Here is a 22010-nt window from a genome sequence, read left to right as displayed (position 1 = left end):
TTTAAAAATAGTTTTCTACAAACAGCTATTATTAAGCATACTCAAATTTGGCCATGTATAAACAATTTCAGACGTAACTTTGTTTATCCTTTGAGACGCCATTGTGACCACCTAATTTGTTTGCCACCTCCAGCCTGAGCAACTGATATCGCTCAACACAACCGCAGTGCTCAAGCTGTGTTGATTGAGCTCGGCAGCAACGTATTTTAACAGCAGTTGCAGCGTTGCGCCATTATGGAGGCGCTTTATCAACAGCAGTGCACAGGAAAGACCTGAAGTAATAAGAAACTGTTGTTGTTGTTTTTTTTACTTTATTGTACCGAAGAAGAAACAGATCACGGAGCAACCGTTGCACACGCCCACTTCCTGGTTGCGAAGCAGAAGACCGGTGGCTCCAGCCATCGACAAAGATAAAAAAGAAATTGAGCTAGTACATTGCATGAATGTCAGTACAGTGTATATATTCGTAATACTTCTGTAATCCTTTAAAGCATTCATATTAATGTATGCAAATAAATCAGCTCATTTTAAGGGTTTTAGTATGAATCATAGCCATGATGCAGTTGTACAGTATAAACATGCTTAATATGAAATCATCACAAAACTTATGGGCCACCACTGCAAATTCTTTTGTTGATACCCTCAAACATGTGCAGAGTGTGAAATTTTCTGATAATACTTGCACTTTTGGTCTAAACATCAACTTGACTTTTTTAGTATTTAAGATGTAAATGTATATTTATGGTGTATGATAGGGGTGTTCGAAAAAATCGATTCGGCAAAATATCACGATATTACAGTACACAATTCTCGAATCGATTCAATATGCGGCCGAATCGATTTTTAAACATAATTTTTTTATGGGAATATTCAACAAAACGTCTTACTTAGGGTTAGGATTCACACATCATACACCTGATGAATTAATTCTGCGATATGTCTCTAAACTTTGTCCAAAAGATGTATTCTAGTTTATCAGTAAAAATGTTGAAAATGTGTGCTTGTTGAAGCTACAGGCCGCAGGAGACCGTCTTACCTCAGACTTGCATTCAGACCACACACTGTATCTCCAGTGGTAGCAGGGCTTCACAAGACATGGCTTCCAATGCTGCATCTGGGTTGGACATGGCCTCCCGTCACCCTGGGGAGCCTGGATGACTGTCCGCCTTCTCCACAGCTTGCCTGAAGACAGGAAAAGAGGGTCAGAAAAGGCAATTATTTTTGCCTCAGGATATTGTCAGATGTCACTAGAATTGAGCTGGAACCTTCTTTTGTCACAATTTGGTACATCCCTTGATCCATACCTGATAATCTTCCACACAAATAAAACAATCTAGTTTGTCGGTGGTCAGATTAACTCATTCAATACACTTTGTCCTTCGCTCCCCAAAACGTATTTATACGTTTTGTATCCTTTTTTATACTTTGATACAGCTTCTGACCCGAAGACGTCGCTTAATGTAATGGTAGATATTACAAAAAAAAACGGCCAGCAGGTGGCAGCAGAGTATAAGAGATCAGCCAGGGCTATGATGCAACAAGCTCTTTTTGCCAGTGCTTTCAACAGGTTTGTGAATAACGATGAAACTTAGCTATATTGCTTATTGCTGCAAAACGGAAACAGATACAAATATACTTTTTTTTCCCTGATGAAAGAAGAGATTCTAATCTTCCTTTTGGTAGGTTCCATGTTTTATAGCAATATAACACAATATTCTTGCAAAATCATTCAAAATCCAGTAAAACAGCCGTGAGCAAAGGGGGTTGCTTTAGTGAAAATGGCTGGGAGTGAATGAGTTAAGTTTAGCAAAACTGCTTAAAAGCCTACTATAGTGTCATATCTTCAGTCGACTGTAGTTGCTTCAGGGTGCTGCTCTTCTCACAGTCTGGTGGAGTGCAAAGTGCTTCCTGAGCCTCACAGCACTCGTAATTGACCATCGATCAGTGACCAAATCCTCCCTTTATGAGCTCCCTTTATTTGGTTATGTGATGTGAGAATTCACATCATGAAGCACTTCTGATTCACATCATGAAGCACTTCTGATTAGAACCATTATTATAAGAGAGTCCAATTGATGGCAGTGATGGCTCTCTCACAGTCAAGTATACAGCTGTTTGAAAACTCAATATTGGTAATGTCTACACTAAACTAAATATTTTCAAAATAAATAAATACATTAATTCATTAATTAATTAATATAATTTATACTTGCTGACCATTAATTCAGACATTTTACACAGAAATTGATGGCTTTCAACCAGAATTATGGTTGATTTCTTAAAAATAGCCAGTGGAAATGTGTTGCTGTTATTTAGCCTAGTGCAAACATAGTTTTCAATTTTAACTATCAGTCAATAACTATTCATGATATGTAAGTTATTTGGTAATGGGTTCATGTTAATATGATGAACGTGAACCTGTTGCAATATATAAAGCAGATGATTAAAATATCCCAAATTAAGCTTTTTTTAATTTAGTGTATTATTGTATATATTACTTGTATTTATGTAATTCTTTATTTTTGTTTTAATAAAAAAGTACATCATGAAATAATATGTTCTATCAAGATTAATGAATTAATTTGATATTCAGTAAAGACTACTGTAAATACAGCTGAAGTGTTTACAGATATGAACTGGTAAAATTATAATGGAGACTGTTGTCCCAGATTGTAAAATAGCATTAACGACACAAGGAAAAAATATGGCATTGTTTTGTTCTCATTTCTGACTGACAATGTCAAAGAAACTGCTTTAAGTTGGGGGTCAAGTGCCTTGCTCAAGGACTTCTTAGTAATGCTGAGTACATTTTTGTCTATAATCTGCAACCTCGTCTTCAACATTTAAAAAGTGCTAGAAATTGAACTACAGATACCTTGGAGTCCACATTTATGTGTACAGTCGGACCATGCCGACCACTCGGACAGCTGGCAGTTGACGGGGCACTCCACAACACAGGAAGCATTCATTTGCCACTTCCTCTCTCGGCCAAACTGAAAGACAATCATTCGAATGATGTCTGTCTTTATCGAGAGTGGAAGAGGGAAACAAAACAACTTAAACCCACCTCTTTACAGAACCTCAAGTCCACAGATTTGCCGTCACTCCTCACACAGTCCAGCATGCGAGTTTTGATACCATTTCCACAGACTGCTCTATCACTTAGTTGACAAGTACTCCAATCTGCACAGACCAGACATAAAAAAGAGAAACAAGATTTTCTTATATTCAGGCATATTTGCTAGTCTTAATTTGGCCCAGCTGTTTAAACAGAAGAATTAACAAAGCGCTTTCAATCTCACCAGTGATGTTGTAGGAATGGTGGAAGCAATTGCTGTTGAGTTTGCAAGGCTCTGTTTCAGTGGTTAGAGGACACTCCTTCTCCTCGCCAGGCTGCCTGATTGGGTAAGCCCTCCTCTCTCGTGTAATGTTTCCGTTACATGGCTAAAGAAACAAAGAAATTCTACTGAACACACAGCCACGCTATTGGTGTTCATAAATGAGTCAGAGCGGAAGCTTCCCATCAGTGAGTGAATTAGTGAGTGAGTGAATGCGATGCCATTTCCGGTTCACGAACGTACCCGTGAGTGAACAAGTTGCTTGAACGAATCTTTTGAACGGTTCTTTTTAATAAACTGATTCTAATGATTCAGTTCACTTAAAATAACTGCCATGCCCATCACTACCCTGTATGTCTGGGAAAAAAACAATATAACTTGGATAAGTCTGCAACAAAAACAAGTCAGCACAGGATCTCTGCACCATATTATTGTCCATCTTTCACAGTATCCAGACATGCAGTCCACATCCCATTGTAAACTGTATTCAAACTCCCAGCGAATGTTTGTCTATTGCCACCCCCTACTGGTGGCAAGTTGATACTGCAGTCAGGCTTTGATAACTGTGAATTAATGTTAATTTTATCCCCCATTTTTAAATTTAGTCTCAGTTTTAGTCCAGTTTCAATCACTCTTGTTAGTTTTTTATCATAGTTAGTCAACCTCACCCGTTTTTATTTAGTCTATTTTTAGTCAACTATAAATCAGCATTTTAATCTTTATTTTAGTCCAAGAAAACATCATTTTAATCAACATTTAGTCTAGTTAATCTAGTCTAGTCTAGTCTAGTCAAGACAATCATTTAACCCATGAACATTTTTTTTGTCAGCAAATTATGTTGAACATTTCGGATCTAAAACTATTTCACATAAAATGTTCTCTCATCTTTTTGATGAAAAACAGCTTCACACACAATTACAGTATATCAACAAGTTGCTACTATGGCTTCATGCTATGAGCTAGTAAATTAGCCAGTATTAGTTAGCGGTCAGATTAACATTATTGTTGGAATGTTATAGTCGTTGGATTAATGTTCCCTTTTTTTACCTTTTACTTTTTTAACCTTTCACCGTGAATCCACCTGTCTATCCCATGTTTGTGCATATTGCACTCGCTAGCTGCAGATTTGAAAGAGGGTGTGTTACTGTGTCACTATGACAGATTAGCAGAGACAAGATTTTACAAAATCATATAATTTTCGTATCGTTTTTGTTCATAAACTAAAATGTCCATAGATCTAAGTCTAGTTTTTATTAAGTGAAGTACATTTCCGTCTCGTCTTCATTGGCCGACGAAAATGGATACTGATTTAGTCCAAGTTATTGTTTATTAATGAGAATTTTAGTCTAGTCTAGTCTAGTTTTAATCCGGTGAAAAATGTGCTTTGACAAAAATTATTTTTGTTTAGTTTTTGTTGACTAAATTATCACTACTGGGAATAAGCCTACTGTATAATGTATTGCCCAGCAACCAACTCTCATGAGCTCTGGCTAGGCTACAAGGTTAGTATAACCACCATTACAAGTTACAATGTGTTATCCATGGTAGTGATGTTCAAAAGCCAAAGTATTATATTTGCATTTTTTTCTTTTTTCTCTGAAGTACGGAAAAACAGAAACGCCTACCATGCTCTTCTGCGCATGCGCTGAGGACACCGACTTCTGTGTACGGAAGTAGTTATTTAGTATAGGGAGTTATATTATAATTATAATTATAATTGTTGTAATTACACGAATGTGCAAGGTTTATTTGAAATGCACATTCAACAATTCACAAGCAGAATTTTATATTTAGCAATAATAAGTCATAATAAAAGCAGACACACATGTAAATTGCTCATATATTTGTGTGAATAATAATATCTACTAATTAGATAAATTGTCAAATAAAAGTCTATTGTAAAGATATTTTGTCCAAATTGTTCATTAGAGCAGCTTTAAAATATCATTGTCTTTTGTAAGCACTTGAAGTACCACAAAAAGTAGCTAATAGTGCCATTAAGTATACACATTCTCACCAATGGACATGGACTCCAGGCTCCCCAGTCTGATAGCACACAGTCTTCTGGACAGGGCAGCTGACTGTTCCGAGCTCCCAGAGGCATCTCCTCCGGGTCACACAGATAGTCCTCCACCTGCTCCAAGGGGCCGTCTATCGTGTTCAGCATACATCTGTTTTCCAAAACATTATCATCATTTTAAGCGACTGTGATACTGTTTGCCGGAATTGCTAGTAAGTATCCCTTGTGTTTGATTATGACGCCAATATACAAGTGTTATGGAATGCGTTAAAAGAAGCTGCTTTCAGACATTTTCAATTTGGGGGATTTTCTTTCATAACTAGACAAAGTGCAATTTCTGCATAAATTACATGGGAATACTGAAAAGTTTAATGCTAAGATTCAAATACATGTGCTTAAATCATTTCAGTGAAATTGTAATCCATTTCATGATATGATAGTTGGTATTAAACGATCAAATGTACTAAAATGTGGCCCAAGCGAGGTTTTTATCCAGATGCTCCGGGGTGGGAGACAATTGATCTAAGCACTGAGCTAACTCGACTTGTTCAAATTCATGGCTAATGGCGTATTTATTTTGAAAAGTGTCATCTGATGCTGAAAGCTAACATGCAATTAATCATTTCAGTGAAATTATAATCCATTTGTCATTAAATGCGCTAAAAGCAGCTGTTCTCAGACATTTTCAATTTGGGGGATTTTCTTTCATAATTATACAATGATGAATTTAATTTGATACAATGCATCAAAATTACAACAAGAAAGCCACATTAAATTTGGATTAGAACTAATCATCTCAACCAATCTGATGATGTTTATGAAAATCTTTACCTGACTTTTCTGGTCTGAACTCCTTCACCACAGTTGTTCTTCAGGTCTACATTGCTAACTTTCCATACACTCCATGGCTCTACCACCCAAACATACTGACCGCAGTCACTGAGACATGGCACCACTTCATATACCTATTTTAAGCAAATGCCAAAAAACATATATATAGTACTACAGTATAATATGCAGGAAAAAAAGTAAACATTGATGAAGAAAAACACTGAAGTACTTACTTGCGCCTGTGTTTGATATGCATTCAACAAAGAAGAGAGAAGAAAAAAATTTAATTATTGGCTAGAGCGTTTAACCATATAGTATGTTGTATACCGTATTTGTAAAAGCTAACTTTTCATAACTGAACTTTACGAAACTAACTATAATCTTCTGTACGTTGGGATAAACCACCTGGTTGACGTGGTCAAGTTTGGGGCAAGGCCTTCCACCGTTGTATGGTTTTTCTCGGAGCCATTTTGATCGAACTTTGACGCCACTGCCGCATGACTTACTGCATCGTGACCAGTTGGACCACTCGCTGAGCTTGCAGTCAGATGGACAGGGAATGATGCAAGCCTCCTCAATGTACCCTATAAAACATATGACAATAAATGTTTATATATTATGGGTTAGTGTGTGAATTTCGAGTTAATTTAAAATTACTTTAACGCCATTCATTTTTTAAACACACGATTAATGACTTCCCCCTTACTTGGAAAGCCTGTAATGGGGGAATCCAGTCGCAACGCAGCAAAATTGAGCAATAATACATTTAAGAATAATGCATATATTTGTGGAGACTGGGATCAAGTTGTATTTTGCAATTTTAAAAATGTGCAGAATTTCTCAAGTTACTTCATGTTAAAGATTAGATAGCTCGTAATATGAAAAGAAAAATGTACTGAGCTGTCACCAATGTCTTACAAATGCAATTATGCCATCTAGTGGCAGAAAAATGACCTCAACACAAATCAATATCACACTTTTTTATTTTTTTTACAGTAGGCTACAGTACATCTTTTTAATCTCTGCTACATCCCCTAACGAAATAGAACACAAAATACTTTAGTTAGAAAAACCTGCTATTTCATTAGAGGATGTATTTAACTTAATAACTAAATTCTCACATTTATCAGATTATTCTATTAACTGGACAAAATCAACACTACTACCTATTACAGAAAATTCATGGAACCCTGCAAGCCAGGACCCACCCTACTCATTTCCTATAGGTAATTTAATTTACTTAGGCATACAAATCTCACCAAAATAATAATAGCGCTGGAATAATCTTCCCATTTCTCTAATAGGACGAATAGCCACCATTAAAATGAAAGTTTTACCCAAAATTAAAATTTTTTTATCAATGATTCCATTTAAACCTATGTCTAACTGGTTCCAGTCGTTGGACTCGGCCGTTACAAAATTTTACTGGAGTAAAATAAAAGAAGAAGCAAATATTAGTCCATCTACTCTTCAGAAAAGTAAATTCAAAGGAGGTCTAGAGGTACCAAATTGTATGCACTACTATATAGCAAACCAGCTACAAATATCATTCTATGGGCACAACCCAACAGATATACTAATTGTTGGCTGGAACTTGAACAGAAGGATTGTAATAACCTCAGACTTTTAGATTTTGTCTTTATTACAACATCGATTAAGCGACACAATTGTTTTAAAAACCCAATGATTTCCGCCACCCTGACCGCCTGGTGGAAGGCACTAGAAATTACAAAAGCCCAATTGGAGCCCTGCGGGCTTTCTCCCATATGGCATAACCCCGAATTTCAATTTAACAACCAATCGTTTTATTTAGGTGTGTGGGAGCAGAAAGGAATTACACATCTCCACCATCTTTTCTCAGATAATATGTTTATATCGTATACATTCTTGCTCCAAAAATACAAACTAAAAAACATTATCTACAAGTTAAAAATATGTTAAAGAAACAAATTCCAACACTTCGCGGTGCAATCCAACCGCCGGTTTTAGCTAAAGATATTACAAAGCTTTCTCCGACAACAACAAAAAAACTATATATGTTAATTTCGTATACTGATAAAATGTATTTACCCATCTCGAAATGGGAGACAGATTTGTCTTTAGCTTGGATTCAAGTTTGTGAAAACATATATAAAATGACAAATTGACAACTTATCCAATATGAAATTCTTCATAGAACATACATTACTCAATATATGATGAAGAAAATGGGACTCTCAGACTCCGACATTTGTCTCCAGTGTTTCAAAACACTATTACACTTATTTTCATGCTTTATAGTTATGCACTGCGGTTATGTATTTCTGGACTAAACTCTTAGAAAAACTTTCCGCTGTCTTGGACTGTAGGAAACCTTAATCTCCAAACTTGTGTTTGCTAGGTGACCTAACAACAACTCTCTTACCACGTAAACAATTTCAATCTACACTCGTAGCCCTAACTATTGCTAAAAAAACATTTCTTGCTAACTGGAAAAATAAACAAACTCTGAATATCAAACAATGGTCTAACCTCCTCATAAATCACATTTTAATGGAAAAAATATCTGCCTCGAATAAAAACCAAATATCAAAATTTATACAAACATGGTCTATGTATAGAATCTTTTAATCTGCTCTCCCTGGTGTCCGGGGCGGCACCGCCGGGGTGTCCCCTGGTTCCCTGTCCCCTCCCCCTTGCCGTCTCTCCCTCCTCGCCTCTCCCCGCCCGTCCTCCGCCTCCCTGTCCCTTCTCCCTCATCACCCTTCCTCCTCCTCCTTCCCCTTCTCTTTGCTGCCCTGCCGCCGCCCCTTGCCCCTCTTGTCGTCACCTCCTCCCGTCGCGTCCCCCTCCCCTGTCCGCCTTCCTCCACCTCTCCTGGGCTGGGGGCTCCATCCATGGCCCAGTATTCGGGGGGCGAGCCCTATCGCCCCGCCGGGCTGGCCCATATGCCCGCTGGAGTCCAGGTGGGGGGTTGGCTGGGGGGGTGGCGGCTTGGTTGGGGCGGTGGGGGGTACATTCGGGTTGCTGGGGGGGGGGGGTTGTCTGGGGGTTTGGGGGCCTGACGGGCGGCTGGGGGTGGAGGGCGTGGGGGGTCGTGGGGGGAGCGGGGGCTGTGGGCCGTGCCCCGTTCTGCTGTGTTGGGCTTGGGGCGCGGGCCGTGTTGGGGTGGGGGGCGCTCCTGGCTCCTGGGTTTGCTCTCTGGCCGGTGACCCCTGCGGGGCCTGGGGGTTGTGCCTTGGCGCTGCCGTGGCCTGGGGGACCCTGGGGGGTTGTGCTTGCTCTGTCCTGGCCGGGGTCGACGGCTCCCCTCTTTGGTGGAGGTTTTCATGCATGCCAGATCCACCAGTAGAGGTTTTCATGCAGGCCAGATCCACCACACCAGCATCTTTTGAAATTCAAACACAATCTGCTTCTTCCTCTGGTTGTTGAATCGGTGTAGGCTGATGTCTGTGGATCTCACTCTGCTTCATCCATCCTTCCTTCCTTTCCTCAATCTTTCATTTGTTTTTTTGAGGTTTCCTTAATTTGTTGGAATTAAGATGTTTCTGGGTTTGGTGAAAGATTCTGGTTGGTAACCTGGTGGGTAGTAGGTGATGTCTGGTCGGTGCTGGATTTCACTTTCCTGTCTTTGTTCCTTCCTTGGGTCTCCTGACAACCTCACTACTCTAGCTGGATTTTGAAGTATTCAGTTTAGGTGAACGGTATGGGATTTTTAATAGGTTTTCGGTGAATTAATGAGTACACACGCCTGCACATATGCACACACACGCACATACTCACGCACATTCCAAAAAAGAAGAAGAAAAAAAGAGAGCAATGATGATGACATGTCGAATCGTAAGATTACCGAATGAACAATACTAAGCTCTCTCTCAAGAAAAAAAAGAAAGTAATATAGCCCTAACTAACTTATATGATGTAGTTTAATTTTATAGTAGATAATATATTATTCATGTTTACCTCACAATAAATACATTTTACATTACAAACTGCTCTTCATTCATTCATAATCATTTTATTTAAATAAAATTTAGAGTATACCCACTTCTCCAGGGACCACTACACCACTGCCCTGAACCACTTCACCCCTCCTCACCCCCAAGAAACTGTGGAGTGTTCGGTAACACTGAAGGGATGATACAAGCTGATAGACGCAGTCACAGTTAAAAAGTCAGGGCTTTGCTCTCATTGGTGGGTCAAAAATGGACCGATCCTCTGCTTGGGTCAATTTGACCCAACTTTGAGTCAAGAAATGAGTCTTTTAGTGTAAAGCAACGCAGAAATATTGGTCATATCCTTTACTTGGGTCAAGAAATTGGGACATTTTGTATAAAACAACCCAGAAAGTTGGGTCAAATTGACCCATAAGTGGATTGGTCCATTTTTTTATCCATAACTGGGTTACTTTTGACCCAACTGTTTTTAGAGTGTAGAAAAATCTTTAACATTAACATTTTAAACTCCACAATGCAACTTTGAGCAAGATAGCAAACCACCAGTTGCTCCTATTTCTGCGTCATCACCAGAGGTGGGTAGAGTAGCCAAAAATTTTACTCAAGTAAGAGTAGCGCAGAGGTGGCAAATCCAGGTTCAAAAAGTAAAAACCCTGCCACAGTTTGGCTTTAGCCCCTTGTGCTAGCTAGCTACCTAGCTCCCTAGCAGCTATCCAAGCACCCGGGGAACTAGCTAGCACCTAGAGCTAAAGCCAAACTGTGGCAGGGTTTTTATAACCTTGCTCTGCAAGATGAATTCTCTCGGTATTTGTAAGCTCCCAAGAATACATCTTGTATGGCCATCGATTTTCACCAATCCGAACCAATCGCAGAACGACATTGTGTTTGGGGGTGTGATATGCAGCTCAGCTTTGTCGGAACCAGAAAGCCAGTGCAAATGCCGGGGCAAATAAACAAACCTAACATGGATGAATGGACGCTGCAGTTAATTCTGTTTTCTCAGAATTACTCACCGTTTCCTTGTTCAATGTTGAACAGCGAGAGGAGCTTCGTGCATTTTTAGCTAGTAAGGTAAATATGTTTGTGCGTCCCATTGTCATCAGACAGACAAAACAATTAAATTATGCGCAAATGCTGGCATCTTCAAATCATAAAATAAAAAATAAAAAATAAAAAACTTTTTGAGCTCAAACAACAGTGCAAGCTGACACTTTAGCCTAAGCATGCACAATCCATTCACACACAAATTGGGGTGTAACTCGCTCCGCGCTGCCTCCCAGTCTAACGACCATAGGTGGCAGTTTCTTAAAGTGAAAGCACCAAGACGTCTTCTTTCAGTTGACTCTTTTAGGTTCTCATCATGCCTGCCAGTCTTCAACCAGGGACGCATTTCCTGGATATAAGAAATGCTCCCATACAGACAGTCAAGCGGAGCACGGAAAATACGGTAGATCTAATGTATGAATGGTGTGGCAGGTAATGACTCGAGTGTAGCCCAATGTAACTAGCATTTCTTCTTTACACATCTACTCAAGTAAAAGTAAAAAGTATTGTGTGGTAAAACTACTCTTAGAAGTATTTTTTTCCCAAAAAAGTTACTCAAGTAAATGTAACTCGTTACTACCCACAAGAGGTGGCAAATCAGGTGCAAAAAGTAAAAACCCTGCCACAGTTTGGCTTTAGTCCCTAGTGTTAGCTAGCTAGCTAGCTCCCTAGCAGGTAAACTAGTACCATGGAAGCTAGCTAGGGAGCTAACTAACTAGCACCCGATTAATCCAAACTGTGGCAGGGTTTTTACTTTCTGGACCTGGATTTGACACTTCTGTTACCCACCTCTGGTCATCACTACAACGTAAAAAGAATTATTGGAATGCTTATTTTTCGCTACAGTATATTATCAGTAAGGTTACTTAAAATGCTCAAAAATGTTATTATAACTGAGTTTTATTATAACTGAGGTTTTTTTTTTTTTACTACTGTATGGTTACTTTTTCGGAATGAGTCATTCTGTCAGATATGTAGCTATATTAACTAACCCATTGTACCGTAGATAAACTGTTTAATAAGGTTTTACAGTGTTTCCTGGTGCAGCCGGAACAACCTGGAGCTGAACACGCTCAACTATAGAGTTGATTGTGGACTTCAGGAAACATCATTCGCCACAGCTTCACCTCACACTGGCCAAATGTCCTGAGTCAACTGTTTTAACATACAGTACTTGGCCAATAAAGAAGATTAAGATTAGGATTCTTCAGCTAACCCAGTTTTCCCTGATGCTGCCTTTATAGTACATTATAGTATACTACAAAACGATCCTTAGGAGTATCCGCAAGTGGTAAAGCCTATTTGCTGTTCCTCTAAGTGTGTGATCATGCCAAACACAAACAAAACCGCATTGGTTTACAGCTGCAGCCTGAGGGCAGAGAGTGGCTGGAAAGACGAGACAGTATTGTGTTTCATTCACACAGTATTTGCAGTCTAAAAGCAACAATCAAAGGATGCTCAAATTTGAGTGAAAGCTGACAGCAGTCTTCATTACAGTTGCAGCTGGTCACCATAAAACACTACACTGGGAGGAAAGCTCACACTCACAACTAGATGGCTTTTTCATTGAAGAAGGACAGACGTGCCCTTTCCCCTGAGTGCTTTGATTTCTTCTGTATTTTACCAAGGTTAGGACTGCTCTGTCATTCTTAATTCCCTTTCCTCCCCTTACTGGCAAATACTAAGTTATATTCATAGAGATCCAAATGGCCTGACAGATTACCCTAACTGATTCTAATATTCAATAAAATGATTGCCTTTGAGCTTAGTCAACTGACAGAATTTTAACAAGCATTAATAGTAGTTTAGTTTGTATTATACAGTAGGCCTATACTGGTTGACTTAATAGGGGCAGTTTAACTATTGATTGAATGTTGCATGCATGTACCAGCAAGGCTAGAAGTGAGTTCTCAATACATACAGTATAATTGGTAGTCTCCAGTTTTGTCCCACTTCAATGTCACTTTGAAACCAGCACCATTAAATTAAGCACTCCAAAAGGAGGAAGAGGTAATTTGTCAGTTTTTCTTTTTGCTTCTGTTAAATCTGTGATCTAGTTACAGCGCCTGAATAGACTTGTTCACATTATTCTGTCTTTTAAAATCTTGAATGCAAAATGCTGCCACTTGTCAAACACAATACGATGCTTGAAAAACATACCGTAAAACCTGAGTGATTGGAAACTGCACGTCATTCCACCAGAATTGGTATTCCAAATCTACTCTTAAAAATCATTAAGTAAGTGACTACAAATTGTTTACATCTACATTTACTCTACATCACGATGATCTTATGAACTAGTTATTTACCCCCTATGGTGATAACTGGAATATTTTTTGTATAAAGAATTTTTTTTCAATTCAACCGTCTCAAAAGATAACATTTTGATTTTTATGAGACTTGATGTAGGTCCATCGGAAGTGGGCTTTGGGAGCGACAGCCTGACAAATTTGGAAATTTTCTGCAAAAAGGGATGTTGCCTTCTTCCTTTGAACCCTCAGGAACTACTGGATCAATCTTCACAAATAATTTATTGTTGGAAATTCAACAAGGGCTCCAAATACAGAATCATTACAAAAATTGTGCATATTATAATAACTTGACCTTTTAGGTTTTAACCTATAATTTGCCCTTGAAATTGACCTTGTGTATCACGTGACCTTAACAAAAAAAATCATGAAGTGTAATCTTTCACGTTCACTAAAACATGTAAAAGTTTCAGAGATGTAAATTTTTTGGTTTGATTTGGTTTGGGCGGCATGGTGGCTGACTGGTTAGCACGTCCGCCTCCCAGTGCAGAGGACGTGAGATCGCGTCCGGGCCTCGGCCTTCTTGGGGGGACTTTGCATGTTCTTCCCGTGCCTATGTGGGTTTTCTCCAGGTACTCCGGTTTCCTCCCACATTCCAAAGACATGCATGGCATGTTAATTAATGGCTGGTAATCTCTGTGTGCCCTGCGACTGGCTGGTAACCAGTTCAGGGTGTACCCCGCCTATTGCCCGAAGCCAGCTGGGATAGGCTCCAGAACCCCCACGACCCTTGGGAGGAATAAGCGGTTCAGGAAATGGATGGATGGATGATTTGGTTTGTCTGGTTGGTGAAACCCACTAGGTGATTTGGCATAGAACACCTAATGTGGTTGCTATAGGTTTACATTTTAAATAGTTGCAGTCTGTATTATGGGTTGTGTGAACTATGCTCAACAAAAAATATAAACGCAACACTTTTGTTTTTGCTCCCATTTTTTATAAAATGAACTCAAAGATCTGAAACCTCTTCCACATACACAATATCACTCACAATATCAATGTCTCAAATATTCTTCACAAACCAGTCTAAATCTGTGATAGTGAGCACTTCTCCTTTGCTGAGATAATCCACCTCACCAGTGTGCCATATCAAGATGCTGATTAGACACCATGATTAGTGCACAGGTGTGCCTTAGACTGCCCACAATAAAAGGCCACTCTCAAAGGTGCAGTTCCAGAGTCTGGGTGTGGAGTCTAGGGGCTCAGAAACACAGTCAGTACTGACTGTAAATATCAACATGTTATTTAAATTGTCAATAGGATTTTAGGTCTACTTTTGCATTTTAAAGCTGTCCAGTGCAGAAAATTGAATTCCAAATCGTTACTGCCACAAAAAATGTAACTGCACACTCCCTTGTCACTTACACAATGTGCACATGACATCACAGGGTGGGAAATTCTAAGCCAAATCCAGTCGGAAAACTATTGGCTAGAGGCTTGCAGGAATATCCATTGTGAACAGCTAAGGTATTTTTATTTTTTATTTTTGCTAGTTTGAGTCATAAATGGTCAAGATATTTTTGGGCAAATTGTTAGATAGGGCAGCTTTAAACTCACCGTGACTGTTGCAGCGTGAAGTCTCTACAATGCGATTATCCTGGTCATAGCAAGCCATAGCTTGGTATCGATAACCTTGACCGCATTCCTTGATATCGCCCTGGACCTTCATGCCCAGTTGTCCTTCCATGCTGCCGCTCTCGTAAAGTACACAGTCAGACCAGTTGCCCACAGGCTGGGCGTTGTATTTGTTGCATGGGCAGTACTGAGTCTCACTCAGGGGATACACTTGGTGGTTCTTACATTGGTCTCGCTTTTTGCTCTTACCTGCAGAAACAAAAGACCAGTTGATGACCGCCTGCTTTAGAATACAGTATTGGAAGTCCAATTTGTAATAACTGTTTTTCATTACATCTATATGTACTGTTCGTCTACATTTATATTTTGTAAATACACTCCATTATTATTATCACCTCTTTGTCACTTACCCACAAGCATCCGTTTGCGAATTCTGACACCCACACAGTCGGCTGTGCAAAGAGAAAATTTGGACCAACTGCTCAGCTGACAGTCCTCTTGGCAGGGCAGCTGGCAGGGCTGGGTGAGAGGCGGCATGGACCTGGAGAACCTCAGACAAACTTCAACATCAGCCTGTCCACCATCCTGCTTCCGACATGAAACAGCTAGGAGATGAAAGACATGGTGCCGATTTTCAAGAAGGCGTTAATTCAAGCTGTTAAGGGTCTTCTGCCCAGATTTAGTTATAACTGTTTTAGTTTCGTCATAAATGTTTTAATTTCCTCAGTAGAGCTGGGTGAGTGTTTAAATGATGTTTGGGGGAGCCACCTCTATTTTCACAACAATGGGCCATTTGTCAATGTGTATTGAATGATGTCTGTCTTAGCTGAGGGCTGGGGGCTGTTTCCTGAGGATTTGGGGATTTTATGATACTGCTTTTCAAGATTGTATAAGAATGCTGGGAGTCTGCTGTAACTACACACTTGCGAGAGGACTGCAGCCATTTGTCTGTAAACTTGCTTGTGTCCGGTATATTCTGTAGAAATAAAAGCTTCGAAGTGACTGTTCACGGATCTCCAGCCTGCATTCGGATAACCAACATTCTCACTACCCGAAAGAAAACGAACACGCGGAAGGCAAAGAGTGTCATTCCAACAAAGCTTAAACATGGAAATGTGACGCGCCTAACTGACCGGCTGATGGACGTCCGTTGCTAGAGGTAACAACACAACTTTAAATAACTTTAAAATGGTGTGATTACTGTGGAAAATTAACGAAACAGAAGGTGCTGTGGACGAGGCACGGGCACCCTAAAGTCAAAACGACGTAGGTCGCGTGCGACATAGCTCAAGGACTCCCTCTTATAGCTAAGTTTCATCATTATTCACCAATCTGTTGAAAACACTGGGGAAAAGAGCTTGTTGCATCATGGCCCTGGTTGATCTCTTATACTCTGCTACCACCTGCTGGACGTTTTTTTGTAAAAACGACCATTGCTTTAAGTGACCTCTTCAGGTCAGAGGCTGCATCAATGCCTTCTCTATAACCTAGCATTAAAAAAAATTAACGGTATTTATAAGTTTTTGGGGAGCAAATGAGTTAATATATTGGTATAATTCAATTCAAATCTTTATTTGACAGGGACAATGCAGTCATAATATAGAAACAAACTTGCAGCGGATGTGATGCATATAGAGGTTATAGCTAGAATCACAGACACGAGTTCACAATTTAATACAATGCCCAAAGCCTTTCACACTACTTTCATGCAACCTCAACATCACCTGAGCCCTACCTACTCTGTCTTTCTATCTCGTTTCATTATTAACTTCATCTCTTCTTCTCCATGTTTATTGTCTATTTGATTTGTGACCAATGTCGTTGTTGGCTGTTGTTTTCACTTTTCTTTCAAATAGGAACTACTGTATAATCATTGACATAATGTGTTGTGGGTTGGTTGCGCGTGCATGTTTGCATATAAGGTTATTACTCTATAGTTAACAAAAACTAACTACTTACAATTTTTTTAATTTTTTGGTCATTTTTTGTGGCTGTTTATATCATACATGAGCTTTCTGGGTTTATTTTAAATGTAATTATTTTTGGATTGCTGTATGTCTGTACAGAAGAAAAAACCGTTGTTTGAGAATTATAGCTGAAATTTTTACTAGAGGGGTCAGTCAATAAATTTTTTAATCACAGTTAATCGCATGACTTCAATAATTAACTCACGATTAAATGCATATTAATCGCACATTTTATATCTCAATTTAATTCTAAATTGAAAATAAAGTGTACAATATTTTTTTCTATTGTTTCATATTCTTGTTAACATAAAAGTGGGAAGAAATGTTAACCTAATAGAAATATGGTTGCATTGTTTTTACTCATTGAATCAGTAATTTCAGAACAATTATTATTTATTTTTTTATTTAAAAAAGTTACTGTACTGTAAAAAGAGTGTGAAATTGATTTGTGTTGGTCATTTTTCTGTCACTACATGGCATAATTGTGTTTGTAAGACAGAGCATTTTTCTTTTCATATTAAGAGCTGACTAATTTTTAACATGAAGTAACTTGTGAAATTCTGCACATTTTAAAAACTAAAATACAACTTGACACCAGTCCCCACAAATATATGCATTGTTATTATGGGTCTGCTGCATAGCAAAGCAGGCACATATCCTAAGAAAATCGGGTTTATTATTTCTGATAAATTTTATTATATTATCTTCCACAGATTGTGGCCCGTACCGTAGATCGCACCGGCACGAATGAGGTATAAAACGATGCGGCTCGATCTGAAGGCATTACTTTTCTTGGAATTCCGAGTTACCATGGCGATGCAATTCCCCAAAAAGTCCCAAAAAAAGTCCCATTGGAATGAATGGGAAACCGAAAATAATCAAATCAAATCAAGCACCTTTTTCCAAGACACGCTGCGCGCGCATACGTTAACCGGCCGATATGAATTTTAGCTCATTTTGTTGCAATTTTTCTCATCTTTAGCTCAGTGTTGATTTTTTTTAAGGAATGAAAGCTCTTCCCCCTGTGCGGGTTCAAAGAGAGTGAGCGAAAGAGAGAAAAATTGCCTTTTAACATTGGTGTGTATTGCGTCTGCTTGAGTGGGAGCAATTAGCCTCAGAGTGAAGAGAGTCAAAAATCTATTTCCAAAAGTTTCACATCAACTCGTCACCATGGCCACAATCTTTGCTCACTAGAGATCAAATTTGCACATTTTGTAGTCACACGGGTCTTCTTTCAGACAAACCCACTTATTTGGCTAAGGTGTCATTTAGTACCTTTTTTTTTCACTTTAAGCGAGGAGAAGTCGGACTTTCTCGCCTATCTTTTCCATGTTAATTTGGTCGGCTTTTTCTCTTCATTTTTTTTTTAAATCTTAAGTTTTCAACCTGCTCTAATTTGGTCATTTTTCATCCGATTAAAAAAATGAGAACATGCTCACGTTCCCCAAACCCTTGCCGTTCTAACGAGCCATTTCTGGCATCATCAACCGTTAAGTCGTGAGAGGCTTTTGTTCGAAGTAAGCGTTTCTCATACATTTCAGTTGAATGTGTGTGCGTGATGTCTCCAACATGTTAAAGTCAAATGTGTGTGCGTGAATGTGCATGTTTCTTAAAGCGACAGTAAGATACTTTTAGTTGATTATGGTTAACTTCCACATTTCTTGACCGATTCCAATCGTTTCAATTTTAAACTGTTCAGCTCATTTCAATTTTTTAAATACATTTTGTAAAAAAAGCACAACATTATTATTATTTTTTTTAATGAAATGGAATAGACTGCTATTTGAATAGTGCTTTTTATTACAAGTCCTACTACTACTACTATTGCTAAAAGTACTACATGCGTCTTTCCACCTTGCAAGAGTCAGCAGTTCCATTCAAAATTTCCGCGGAAATTTTTCTAGTTTAATTTATTACTGCTAAATTGTGATACAGTGACTCTTTTGCACATAATTTTTAAAATTGTAAAATACAACTTATATATGCATTATTATTTATTACTCCTAAATTGTGTTATAGTGACTCCTTTGAACGACGTTGAATGCTTTTACGTTCTCGGATGCGCATTGATTGTAAAGTGACACCGCTTTACTGCAAGCCTGAATCTTCAAGCCAGAGTCACTCTGCTGCGAGCGAGCCAAGAAAGAGCACGACTATGTGTTGCACTTAAGAGCTATTTTCTGGAGTTGCTGAATAAAATATGCCTCATATCTAAAGATCAAGTGGCTTGGGGCCACTCCAACTGACAAGACGGCGTCCATTCGGCTCTTGGCTCTCACAGGGTTTGCCACGGACACCTCTGCTGGAGCAACCCAGTTCATTGTTAACGGCTAACCGAGTGCGTTCTTCCAAAGCAGAGAACCGGCGGTAGTGCTACACAGTCCAAATGGCTCCTCCACATTAACATTCTGCCCCTTAAACATTGTGTATTGTAGCTCCAGTTCAGTATAGTGCATTTCTGTTGGATAATTTTGACGTGGACGTTTCTGCTGCGTCGCAACTGGAATTCCCTTAGTAGAGGCTTTCAATTAAAGGTCATTAATCAAGCGTTAAAAAAATGTGTGCCCTTAAAGGCACTTCAAGTTAATGCGATATTAACGCGTTAATTAAGATTAATTTTGACACCCTTAATTTTTACACACTTTGTGTACTTTTTTATTATTATCTTGCACTTGACAAATACTCCATATCTTTAAAACTAAAACTAATATAAACACTAATGAATCCTAAACTAAAACAAAGCATTTTCGAAAATAAATGTACAGTAAAAGTGAATTAAAAGGAACTGAATTTACAAACGTTAAAACAAAATAAAAAGCAACTCTAATGAAAAATCTAAAACTATTGGAACCCTGGTGCATACTTGTGTGAGTGTGTATCCTTGCGTGTCCTCACCTCGAACCTGTAAGCCTGATCCACAAGTTTCCTGAGCTCCGGGGCTGTCTTGACGAACTGACCACGGAACCATCTGGCATCTTCGCCATTTATGCGTTTTCCATCTAAAGTCAAAGGGAGAGTATCACTGCTATCTAATCACTGCGAGGAAATCATCATGTGCTAATGGGTAAAGAGCATAAATGAATGCAGATGACTAATACAGTGTCTGAGCTACATTACAGCATTACAATCGTTTTATACTACATATCAAATTTTTGGGTGCAAACATTTCCCCAAATAATATAATTTTTGTAGTATCAGTTGCATGAACAATGAAAAGGGCCTTTTACCTGTATCCTGGGCAGACAGAGGGAGCATCACTCTCTCTTTCTTGAATCAGCACTTCTGGACACTCTTGCCCACCATTGGCTGGTAACTGGATTATGATGCGTTTTCGGTATTGCTTCATCTTTGTCTTACCACCTATGGCCAACCAGATGACAGCATTGTAAACTATAACATCTATTCAGTAGGTTTTCTTATCAGAGGTAGTTTGTTTTTAACTCATTCAAACCCAAAAACGCATAAATACGTTTTTTAATACTTTGTCCTTCACTCCCCAAAAACGTATTTATACGTATTTAAAGTTTTTTTTCTTTTATTTATGCAGAAGGCTTTGATGCAGCTTCTGACCTGAAGAGGTATCTTAAAGCAATGGTTGTAAGTTATTACAAAAAACGGCCAGCAGGTGGAAGCAGTGTATAAGAGATCAACCAGGGCCATGTTGCAACAAGCTCTTTTTGCCAGTGTTTGTGAATAACAGAGGTGTGGACTCGAGTCATGTGACTTGGACTCGAGTCATGAATTTGACGACTTTAGACTCGACTTGCAACTCAACTTGGACTTTACCAACAATGACTTGTGACTTCACTCGGACTTGAGTCCTTTGACTTGAAAACAAAACAAAAAGATTCAAATGTATGTTAACGAGTAAGTTCCTCTCGGTGTGTGCGCGTGTGTGCGCGTGTGTGTACGTGTGCGAGCTGGGCTGAGTCGCTGACACAGCGCCGTCATTCAGACATGACAAAGAAGACGCAAAGGCGCAAACAAACGCCTCCTACGCTAAGGCAAACTTCAAAATAAAGCTGACCAAATAATACATTGACACCAATGCAACAGCCTTGGTGGATTTTACTTCTGCCTGCATGGTGGCGTGAACGCCAGCTTGAATACTTCCCTTTGACATTTTGGCTTGCATTATCAACGTTCTTATTGAAATTACATATTTTCTACCACCATTATCATAATACCACGCGAAAAGTATATTAAATAGCGAATTTAAGTTTGTAAGTTAATTACGCCGTCATTGCATGATGCGGTACAAGTCTCCGGTGTTCATGGCTAGTATCTATTTGTTATCATTAGCATCGGGTGCTGCAACAGTAATTTGACAGCTGTTGCTTGGCTCGCTTGCTTTTCTTATTGTGGATTTATGCTACTTTGTAATCCACACATTAAATTGCACTTAGATGTATTTTTCATTTATAAAATATATATAAATAGAACGTTGCCGTCATTTATAGTTATTTTATAAAACACTAGCTTAAAAAAAAACTAAACATTCAAAATGTCTAATATGGCAATTTGGATTTTAGGAACACAACTTCAAGTGCATTACAAGTGCAATATAACATAAGGCAGGATTATGTATCTTGCCTCATATTGCACAAAGTTGTGTTCCTGAATCCATCAACGGCCATTTTAGACATTTTGAGTATGCAAAAGCGTTTTATAAAATCAATTAAGACAAAGTTCTATTTATCTGATTTTATTTTGGGGTTTAAAAAAAAAAAAATCAAATCCGTGACTTTTGTGATCCGTTGCACCACTTGTTTGGGTACAAAAACTATGAGGTGGTCAACAAAAAATTAATTGCAGTATGTCCAGGATTAGATCACTGACGGAGAGGCAACAACTTCAAACGTTCAACATCTGAAGTTAAGAACAGTAAGTAAGCTAATGTCAGTTGTTTATCAGCTAATTATCGTTGCTAGTTGCGTATAGACTGTAAACTCACTGGTAACACATTGCAAACACAGCAATCTGTTGCACCC

The 22010-nt window shown here is 38.8% G+C and overlaps 1 protein-coding gene across 1 annotated transcript in view; it reads right to left on the bottom strand.

Annotated features, from left to right (window-relative positions):
• The window catches only part of thsd7aa (thrombospondin, type I, domain containing 7Aa), a 145672-nt gene that overhangs the window by 19978 nt on the left and 103684 nt on the right, over positions 1–22010 (bottom strand). Inside the window, exons 10-21 of the mRNA XM_086062077.1 lie at positions 20247–20379; positions 19915–20018; positions 15463–15657; positions 15035–15301; positions 6595–6773; positions 6423–6428; positions 6190–6323; positions 5356–5509; positions 3303–3444; positions 3068–3183; positions 2876–2993; positions 1037–1182 (exon numbers count right to left, since the gene is read on the bottom strand). Coding sequence (XP_085918203.1) covers positions 1037–1182; positions 2876–2993; positions 3068–3183; positions 3303–3444; positions 5356–5509; positions 6190–6323; positions 6423–6428; positions 6595–6773; positions 15035–15301; positions 15463–15657; positions 19915–20018; positions 20247–20379 — 1694 coding nt within the window. The remainder of the gene's footprint in view (positions 1–1036; positions 1183–2875; positions 2994–3067; positions 3184–3302; positions 3445–5355; positions 5510–6189; positions 6324–6422; positions 6429–6594; positions 6774–15034; positions 15302–15462; positions 15658–19914; positions 20019–20246; positions 20380–22010) is intronic.

Source organism: Leptonotus elevatus, chromosome 19 (genome assembly GCF_054856555.1).
Source record: "Leptonotus elevatus isolate MCC_2025b chromosome 19, RoL_Lele_1.0, whole genome shotgun sequence".
NCBI lineage: Eukaryota > Metazoa > Chordata > Actinopteri > Syngnathiformes > Syngnathidae > Leptonotus > Leptonotus elevatus.
This window is presented reverse-complemented; position numbering and strand designations above follow the sequence as displayed.